This window comes from Myotis brandtii, unplaced genomic scaffold (assembly GCF_000412655.1).
Source record: "Myotis brandtii unplaced genomic scaffold, ASM41265v1 scaffold828, whole genome shotgun sequence".
NCBI classification, from domain to species: domain Eukaryota; kingdom Metazoa; phylum Chordata; class Mammalia; order Chiroptera; family Vespertilionidae; genus Myotis; species Myotis brandtii.
In genome coordinates, this window is record NW_005371365.1 from 14,800 (window position 1) to 25,188 (window position 10,389).

General features: G+C 40.3%; 1 protein-coding gene across 1 annotated transcript in view; it reads left to right on the top strand.

Moving 5' to 3' along the window:
- The window catches only part of LOC102258311 (U1 small nuclear ribonucleoprotein C), a 7,903-nt gene extending 2,730 nt beyond the window's left edge, over positions 1-5,173 (top strand). Inside the window, exon 2 of the mRNA XM_005884424.1 lies at positions 4,624-5,173. Within this exon, the coding sequence (XP_005884486.1) occupies positions 4,624-5,173 (550 nt within the window). The remainder of the gene's footprint in view (positions 1-4,623) is intronic.
- Positions 5,174-10,389: the final 5,216 nt, after the last annotated feature.

Sequence of the window (10,389 nt, forward strand, 5' to 3'; positions counted from 1 at the left end):
ATTTCTGTCTGTTTGTTTGCTGGGGACTTTGATTTGCTATGTGATATTTCTGTGTTGGGTTGGAATTTTGGAATTCTGGGGTAGATTTAAGAGGTATTTGTAGCTTTTCTAGTCTGATTGGGACATTCAGGCGTGGGCTCACAGCTCCGCAGGGAGGAGAGATTTACTGGCCCTGATCCTGCCTGTGACTGTGTTTTGTTTGACTTGCTGTTCTGAAAGCATCTGTAACTGATTTCACAGCTGTGGTGGCTTTTCTGGCTGGTAGGGGGATGGCTTCACATGCAGCTGCTACTCCTTGAACTGGGGTGGACTGCTCACATGGCTGCTGTTCCTTGAGTGGGGGCTGGCTGCACGTTGCTATTGTTCCTCTGATGTGGTGGGCTGCTTGTGGGGCTACTGCTCCTTGGACTTGGACAGGTTGATTGTAAGTCTGCTGCTCCTCAGACAGGAGTGGGCTGCTTGCACTGCTGCTACTCTTTGGATGGGAGTGAGCTGCACACGTGGCTGCTCCTCCTCAGATGGGGACGGGCCACTTACCCAGCTGCTGCTCCTCGGACAGGTGCAGGCTGTTGTGGTTCTGCTCCTCGAACTGGCGTGTGCTGCGCAGGGCTGCTGCTCCTCAGACGTGGGCGGTCTGCTCCTGTGGCTGCTGCTGCTCCTCAAATGGGGATGGGCTGCTTGCAGAACTGCTGCTCCTTGGATGGGGGCAGGCTGCTCACACAGCTGCTGTTCCTCGAATTGGGCAGGCTGCTTGTGCAGCTACTGCTGCTTGGACGAGGGTAAGATTCTTGTGCAGCCTCTGCTCCTCGGACTAGTGCACGGTGAGGGCTTTGTGCAGCTGCTGCTCCTTGGATGGGGGCGGGCTGCACAGGGCTGACGCTCCTCAGACGTAGGTAGACTGCTCGTGCGGCTGCTGCTCCTCGGACAGGTTGGACTGCTTGCGTGGTTGCTCCTCCTCGGACGAGGAAGCGGGCCACTCACACAGCCTCTGCTCCTTGGACAGGGGTAGGCCACATGAGGCTGCTGCTCTTAGACCTGAGGCTGGCTCCTCACGTGTCTGGTGCTCACATGGTTAAAAACATAATGTGAAAAGAAGTAGAAAGTAAACAACAAACAAGAAAAGGAGAACAAAGAAAAAAGCAGAAAAAGAGCAAATGACAAAAAAAGGGAAAATAAAGAAAAAAGCAAAAAAAAAGCTAACAAAATAATATTAAAAAATAAAAATGAAAAATTGAAATGTCATTCCTTTGGCTGGCTTAAGATCCCAGTTTTCAGGAATGTCTGTGCTTTTTGTTGTTGTTGTTGTAATTGCTGGGACTGAAAGACCCTCTATAGGCGAGACCTTGTTAACTCCCAGGGACTAATCAGATTATTTTAATCCTTCATTTTTTTGCATGTATCTGTCCAATTTTCCCAACACCATTTTTGAAGAGACTATCATGACCCCATTGTATGTTTTTGCTTCCTTTGTCAAATATTAATTGATCATAATGGTTTGTGTCAATTTCTGGGTTCCCTGTTCTGTTCCACTGGTCCCCTTTCTCTCCCCAGCCTCTCCCCAGATTCCACTCGTCAGTACCTTCTCCCACTCTTCAGTACAGGTAAGTGTCTGTATCCGAAATGTCCTATGAACAGTTTGTACCAGTACCAGGAAGTTTTGAGAACAGTGCCTTTGTAGTATAGTTTGATATCTGGTATTGTGATCCCTCTAATATTGTTCTTATTTATCAGGATTATTGAAACTATTTGGGGTCTTTTTTTATTCCAGATGATTTTTTGGCTGGCTGCAGAAACGAAGAGGACTGATTCTCTGTAAGCTCCTCTCTTACTGGCACTGCATGCTCTGGTCAGTTCTTCAGGCTGCCCCCTTTAGGCTCAGTCCTCCGTAATTACTTAACCCAGATCTCAAATCCTCCAGCGCCAACAGTCCCTCAGATCTCCTTTCCACAGTCAGGGGCTGTGCCCATCCCAAGGGATGCGGCTGGGTGCTGCACGGTCTCCCTCTGACCCTCTGGGCTCAGAGATCTGGCAAACTTTCCTGCCCAGATCCCTGGTTTTTACGTTTCCAGGGGAACTCTGCCCTTCCCGGCTGCAAACTGTCTCACTAGCTGAGTATACTTCGCCAATTCGGGGTGGATGTTATTAGTTTCAGCTGCTCATTCTATTTGCTTTGGGACAAGCCTTGGGACGCGTCTGCCTATTCCGCCGCCTGGTTTTCCATGTACAATATCATGTCATCTGTGAATAAGGCCAGTTTTACTTCTTTTCCAATTTGGATGCCTTTTATATCTTCTACCTGTTTGACCACAATGGCTAATACTTCCAGTACTATGTTGAACAGGAGTGGTGAGAGTGGGTATCCCTGTCTCATCCCTCTTCTTAGGGAAAATGGTTTTAGTTTTTGCCCATTGAGTATGATGTTGGCTGTGGGTTTGTCATATAAGGCTTTTGTTATGTTGATGTATGATCCTTATATTCCCACCTTGCCTTGAGTTTTTATCAAAAAAGAGTGTTGGATTTTGTCAAATGCTTGTTATGCATCAGTGGATATGATTATATGGTTTTTATCTCTCAGTTTGTTTATGTGGTGTATCATGTTTATTGATTTGTGGATATTGTACCATCTTTGCATCCCTGGAATAAATCTCACTTGGTCATGGTGTATGATCTTTCTAATGTAATGCTGGATTTGATTTGCTAGGATTTTGGCATTTATATTCATGAGGAATATTGGCCTGTAATGGTCTTTCTTTGTATTGTCTTTACTAGTTTTGGGATTAGCGTAATGCTGGCTTCTCAGAAAGAGCTTGGAAGTATTCTTCCTCTTGAATTTTTTTGTAATAATCTGAAGAGGATAGGTTTTAGTTCTTCTTTGAATGTTTGATAAAACTCCCCTGTGAAGCTGTCATGTCCAGGGCTTTTGTTTGTTGGATGCTTTTGATTATTGCTCAATGTCCTCCATAGTTATCGCCTGTTCAGATTTTTTTTTTATTCTCGCTGAGTTTTGGAAGGTCGTATTTTTCTAGGAATATATCCATTTCTTCTAGGCTGACCAGTTTGTTGGAATAGAGTTGCTCATAGTATTTTTATTTATTTATTTTCCATTTCTTCTAGGTTGACCAGTTTGTTGGAATAGAGTTTCTCATTGTATTTTTTTTATGATTCTTCGTATTTCTGTAGGGTCTGTTGTTATTTAGCCTCTTTCATTTCTAATTTTGTTTATTTGGGTCCTCTCTCTTTGCTCCTTGGTGGGCCTGGCTAGAGGTTCATCATCTTATTTATCCTTTCAAAGTATCAGCTCTTGGTTCATTGATTTTGTGTGTGTGTGTCTATGCATTTATTTCTGCTCTGATCTTTATTATTTCCTTTCTTCTGCTCACTCTGGGGTTTTCTTGTTGCTCTCTTTGTAATTCTTTAAATTGCAGAGTTAGGGGGTTTATTACCATTTTTTATTTATTTCTTATATTTTTCTTTCTTTCTTTTCTTTCTTTCTTTTTTTTGAGGTAGGCTTTTAATGCTATACTAGTAAACTTCCTTCTTAGGATTGCTTTTACTATGTCCCCTAGATTTTGGATTGTTGTGTTTTCCTTGTCATTTGTTTCCAGGATTTTTAAATTTCTTCTTTGATCTCTTTGGTAACCCACTCATTTTTTTAAAAAAAAATATATATATTTTATTGATTTTTTACAGAGAGGAAGGGAGAGGGATAGAGAGTCAGAAACATCGATGAGAGAAAAACATCGATCAGCTGCCTCTTGCACAACCCCTACTGGGGATGTGCCCGCAACCAAGGTACATGCCCTTGACCAGAATTGAACCTGGGACCCTTCAGTCCCCAGGCCAACACTCTATCCAGTGAGCCAAACTGGCCAGGGCCCCACTCATTTTTTAATAGTATGTTATTCAGCCTCTAAGTGTTTGAAATTTTATGATTTTTTTATTGTATTTGATTTCTAATTTTATGCCATTGTGATCTGAGAAGATGCTTGATATGATTTCAATCTTCTTGAATTTGCAAAGACTTTGCCTATGTCCCAATATGTGGTCTATCTTTGAAAATGTTCCATGTGTGCTTGAGAAGGATGTATATTCTGTAGTTTTAGGGTGAAGTGTTCTAAAGGTGTTTATTAAGTACATTTGAACTAGTGAGTCATTTAGGGTTGCTGTTTCTTTGCTAATTTTTTGTCTATAGGAGTTATCCAGGGATATTAATGGGGTATTAAAGGCTCCTACTGTGATTGTATTGCTCTCAATCTCACCACTGATATCTTCCAGACATTTTTTATGTACTAGGTGTACCAGTTAATAATGCAAATTTTTCAATAGATAGAGTTACACATATGTTGATATATATGTGAATTGATATATATGCTATTTTGTTATATTGACAACAAGCTTCAAAACTTCATATGTCAAATTTTCTGAAGGTGTTAACATCATAGATATTTTTACGCTTAAAAATGTCAAATTTCATGCCAAAAAAGAGCATTTATGGGATGTCTTAATTCATTATTTTATTTTGAAGAAAAGTGCTGCTGAAAGTTATTGTATACTTTGGGAAGCTTATGGTGAACATGCTCCATCTCATGATACTTGTGAATCCTGGTTTAAATGCTTTAAAAGTGATGATTTCTGGTTATTTCTATTGGCGCGGTTGCGGAGTGGCCAACGGAGTGCCAACGGCCTGCAGAACAACATACTGAAGTTTTATTGTGACTACTGTGATACGTATCTCACCGATGACTCTCCATCTGTGAGAGAGACACACTGCAGTGGTAGGAAACACAAAGAGAATGTGAAAGACTACAATCAGAAATGGATGGAAGAGCAGGCTCAGAGCCTGATTGACAAAACAACTGCAGCATTTCAGCAAGGAAAAATACCTCCTACTCCATTTTCAGCTCCATCTCCTGCAGAGGCGATGATCCCACCTCCCCCCGGTCTTACAGGTCCACTTTGCCCTGGTATGATGCCAGCACCCCATAAGGGGGGCCCTCCCATGATATCAATGATAGTTCCTCCTCCTGGGATGATGCCAGTGGCACCTGCTCCTGAAACGAGGCTGCCTATGGAAGGGCACATGCCAATGATGCCTGTGTCCCCAGTGACAAGACCTCTCGCCCATCTCATGATGGTGCCCACTTGGCCCAGAAAGATTCGACCAGATGGATAAGGAGAAAGGGGAGCCTCTTTCTATCAGGCGTCTGTTGCTTGTTTTACTTCACATGGGATCAAGGTGCTGTGACTCTGGGTGTTTTCTAACAGCAGACAAGGAAGACTCACTCCCTCTTCCTAAGAGAGAATAGTTTTTGAGGGGAGTAGTGGGACAAAAAAACACACACAACAATTTTCATTTGTATTGTGAAATGTGAAAATAAAATTGTCAACTCTTTTTGTTAAAAAAAAAAAGGTGATGATTTCTACGTGCAAGACAAAGAATGTTCAGGTCAATTTGAACCACGCTTTGATTGTAAAACAATCAGAATGGGCCAGAAGACATGGCAAAGTAATTTTGCTTAATGATCATGCACCATCACACACTTCAAAACCTGTTAAAGATACATTAAAAGATCTTGCCTGGGAAGTATTAACCCACCGGCCGGATTCACCAGATCTTGCTCCTTCAGATTACCACTTGTTCTGATTGATGGCACACACACTTTCTGAGCAGCACTTCAAAACATATGAAGAAGTGTAAAATTGGGTCTCTGAATGGTTTGCCTCAAAACAAGAAAAGTTCCATTGGGACGGTTTTCACAAATTACCTGAAAGCAGGGGGAAATGTGTAGCTGGTGATGGACATTACTTTGAATAAAGCACTCTTGATGTTTCTCTTGAAATTATTGTGTTTTGTTTGATTACAAAATATGCATTATTAACTGGTACACAGAAGCTCCTGATATTTGGGTGCTCTTTCATTGGGTGCATATATGTTTATCAGATTTATATACTCTTGTATTGATCACTTTAGAATTATGAAGTGGCCTTCCTAGTCCCTTGTTATGGTCTTCTCTTTGAGGTCTATTTTGTCAGATATATGTATTTCTACCCCAGCTTTTTTTTTAAATTTTCATTTGCCTGATAGATACTTTTCCATTCCTTCACTTTCAGTCTGTATGAGTTTCTTGTTCTGAGTTGGGTCTCCTGTAGACAGAATATATGTGGATCATGTTTTCTTATCCATGCATTCACTTGATGTCTTTTGATTAGAGCATTTAATCCATTTACATTTAATGTTATTATTGATAGATACATATTTGAAGCCATTTCTGTACTTTATGCCTGTGTTACTTCCTCCCTTTCTATTTCTTCTTTTAACAGCATTCCTTTTAGCATTTCTTGCATTGCTGGCTTGGTAGTGGTTAACTCCCTTAGCATTTTTTTCTTTTTGCCTGTGAAATTCCTGATTTCCCCTTCAATTTTGATCGATAGCCTTGCTGGATAGAGTATTCTTGGATTCAGTCCTTTGCTTTGCATCTCTTTGTACACTTCATTCCATTCCCTTCTAGCTTGGTGTGTTTCTTTTGAGAAACTACTTGATAATCTGATGGGGGATCCTTTGTAGGTAACTCTCTGTTTCTCTCTTGCAGCCTTTAAGATTCTCTCTTTGTTGTTAACATTTGCCATTGTAATTATGATGTGTCTTGGTGTGGGTCTTTTGGGATTCATCTTTCTTGGGACTCTCTGTCTTTGTGAGACTCCTCCCCACCTCCCAAATCAGGGAAGTTTTCCGTCATTATTTCTTCAAAGAGATTCTCTAATCTTTGCTACTCTTGTCTTTCTGGAATCCCTATTCTGTATGTTATTTCATTTCATATTGTCCCAAAGCTCCCTTAAGCTCTCCTCCTGTTTTTTAAATTTTTTCTCCAGTTGGTGTTCAGATTGGCTTGATTCTTTACCTTATCTTCTAACTCACTAATTCAGTCCTCTACTTCTTCTAGTCCTCTGTTAAAACCTTCTATAACGTTTTTGATTTTTAGCTATATCACTTTTGATTTCTTCCTGATTTTTACATAGGTTGTTGATTTTTTCATCCATCTAGTTTATGAACTGTATGACCATTACTCAGAATTCTTTTTCTGTTATATTGCATGCCTCCGTTTCACTTACTAGTATTTCCTTCCTTGGTGATTCCTTTTTCTTTCCTCTGGGGATTGTTTCATTGCCTCCCCATTCTATCACTAGAAAGTCCAAACACTGACACCCAAGTGTCACTGAAGAACTTCGACACCGAGATGTGTGGCTGTTGTGGGTCAGTGGGTCCTCACACGTGCTGAGAATCAGAGTCAATGGCACTCAGTGCAGCCTCGTGCACGTACCTAGAATCAGGAACCCCACATGCGCCATGCTGAGAGAAAGTTCCTGTGGGCATGTGCTGAAAATCAGGGTCCCCTAGTGCTCACCAGGAGTCAGAGTCCCTGTGTGCACATGCCAATAATAAAGTATGAGTCTTTGTGGTTTGGTGCAGCCTTGCACCGAGAATCAGGGTCCCTGTGTGTGCATACACTGAAAACTGGAGTCACTGGCACTCAGTGTGCATACATTGAGAATCAGGGATCTTGTGCGTGTGCAGTGAGAAACAGAGTCCTGGTGTGTGCATGCTGAGATTCAAGTCACTGGTGCTCAGTGTTGCCTTTTGCAGGGGTGGGCTCAAGAGGCGTACCTGAGGGAAACCACCCACTGCCCATACTATCACGAGAGTGCATCAAGGAATGCAGAAGGGTGATGGACCTTGGGTGTTGGCAGGGCTAATACCATGCACCATTGTTCTGCTGAGATAGTGGTGGCTTGAAGCAATTTCCTGGCCTATTAGCCTCAAAGTAAATGTTTACTGAATCTTACTGATCTTTACTGATCTCTATTGACCTTAGAGTTGGTCTGTCTGCTACCTGTTTGCCGTGCTTTACTGAGGGCAAGATGTGTATCTAAAATCGAATAAAAAGCGAACAAGGCCAGGTTTTGGTGTGCCTCTCCAAAAGAGAGGATTCCACCTGGCCCCCATGCCTTCTAAATTCATATTTCTTGTCTAGTGTTTTCATTTATGCATTGGCTCCTCCTTCAGATCTTGAACCTCTGCTGCAAAAGATTGCGGCATTCTGGCACCACAAATAGGAATCTGGAGAAGATTCACCTGAGCAAAAAATGAAGTAAAAAAGAAAAATTGGAAATTCACCAGAAAGGTGGGAAGTTCACCACGCACAAAGCCTGTGCCAACTTCTGAGTCTCAACTGTAAGTGGATGAGGAACATTTTGATTCAGCCAGGTTATAATGAGGGAGAATTTGAGTAAAAGGCAAAATCATCACTGTAAATTTTTAGCTTGCATGCTCAAGGACAAAGGGATTAAGGTGTCAAAAAGTACTTTCTTAAATCAGGCTCAAGGAAAATGAGTGCCCTTGTCATCTTTAACTATGTGGGCTCTTGTTCAAACTGCATTATGCCCACTTCATATTGGGGATCAAAAGTGTGTAACACCTAAGGCCTCAGATCCTCTGCCTCTAGTGTGGGAAGGCTCAACAGCTAGAGAAAAGGGGGTTAACAGTCATTTTACAAAAGGACTCTTTAATGCTTTGTCTGAAAATTACCATATGACACCTTGGGACAGGCAGGTTTTAGCTAAGACAGGTTTAGACACCAGTCAGTGTTATGGAGAGCAGAATAGGATAAGATCTGTAAATAACAGGCTGAGGTCTAGGCTGCATTCTGGTTGTTAGTCCCAAGCAATGTAAAACATTGGAAAGATCCATCAAAAGAACTCTGATTTATTAAGTCTTGTGTTATGCTTGCTTGTCTGTTGATTGTTGTTTTATCTGTGTTTGTTGTCTGCTTTAATTTGTTTATTGTTAGTCTATTAAGCATGACTTCAATTTAATTTAATAGAAAAGAAACAGTAGATGGCCAGGCCATTACTAAATTTCCCCAGAACAAAACAGAATATGAGGGTGGGGACAAAGAATATGAGTGGTACACGTGGACAATAATATAGGTCCTAGGAAAATTCCTTAGACAAAAGGAGGTAACTAAAAAAAGGGCCCAGCTTATTAATTACTAGTTCTTTTGGTGATCTTGCAAAATGGATGCCCACTCCCAGGAATGTCATAAAAGTCTCATTTCACCATGTCTTTTATTTCCCAGTCATTTGAAATTTGAATAAATGAGACATTTCTCACAATTTAGGGATACCATCTGGGACTTCTATACCCTTGAAGAGAAAAAGACTAGTTCAATGGGGAAGTGCCCCACTCAGTTTTGGTTGGTCTCTTGGCCTAAGACCCATCTCTTCACGGATGCTATAGAATAGGCCACAGACTCTTTTTCTTTAAAAGATGGCAAAAATGACATAAGGAAAATATACAGGTTGGGTTTGGGCAACAAAATTAGTGTTTTCATAATAACAGGTAATTCTTGAGTAATAATGGACTGCATTCCAAGGTTGACTCACAGGTCCAGGGAGCACTCCTGTTTTTATAAAGGAAAATAAAATAAAATAATACTTTAACATTAAAGCCACTGAAAGCCAGTGAGTTATTTGTTACAGAATTTTCCAAAGAAAATGCCTTGAATAATAATAATTGGCTTTAAAATCTCAAAGTTGTTAAGGCAAAATATACATAAATAAAATGAAAGGTATATGGCAGTGATGGCAAACCTTTGGAGCTCGGCATGTCAAAATTTTGAAAAACCCTAACTTAACTCTGGTGCCGTGTCACATATAGAAATATTCATAATTTTTTTAAAATATTTTCAACCATAGTAAAAAAAGATTTATATTTTTGATATTTATTTTATATATTTAAATGCCATTTAACAAAGAAAAATCAACCAAAAAATATGTATAAAATGAACAAAAACATAAAAACAATGTACATTTAGGAAAAAATAATAAAAACAAGGATAATCAAATGGTAAGAAAACTAGAAATTAGTGACTTTTTTGGTGCTGAAATTTGTCTGCTAATTCTTTGATTGCAGGTTCATACTTGGTGCACTTCAAGGCCAAGCAAGTGACACTAACTTCATCTGTTAGCTGGTTTCTTTTGTTCATTTTAATATTATTTAATGCTGAGAAAAAAGTTTCACAAAAATATGTTGATGAAAAAATTGTTAGCAAAGCCATCTCTAGATTTTTTATTTCGCTAAAAGTGTCAGGTCCTCTGTTCCAAGCACTCAAAATTTGTTTGTAATTGCACTCTTCTTCATTATTCAAACGATTTCGTTCCAGATTTTCAAGTTTCGACCTTAAGTCGACAAACACATGAGTCCAAATGCTACCTTGAAAATCTGCAAGTAGCATCTCTAAATCGTCAATTTGCATCCATTGGAAATCCTTTAATTCCCAAGTACTGTAAACAACTACATCTGGATACTTAATTATTTTAATGGTCTGTTCT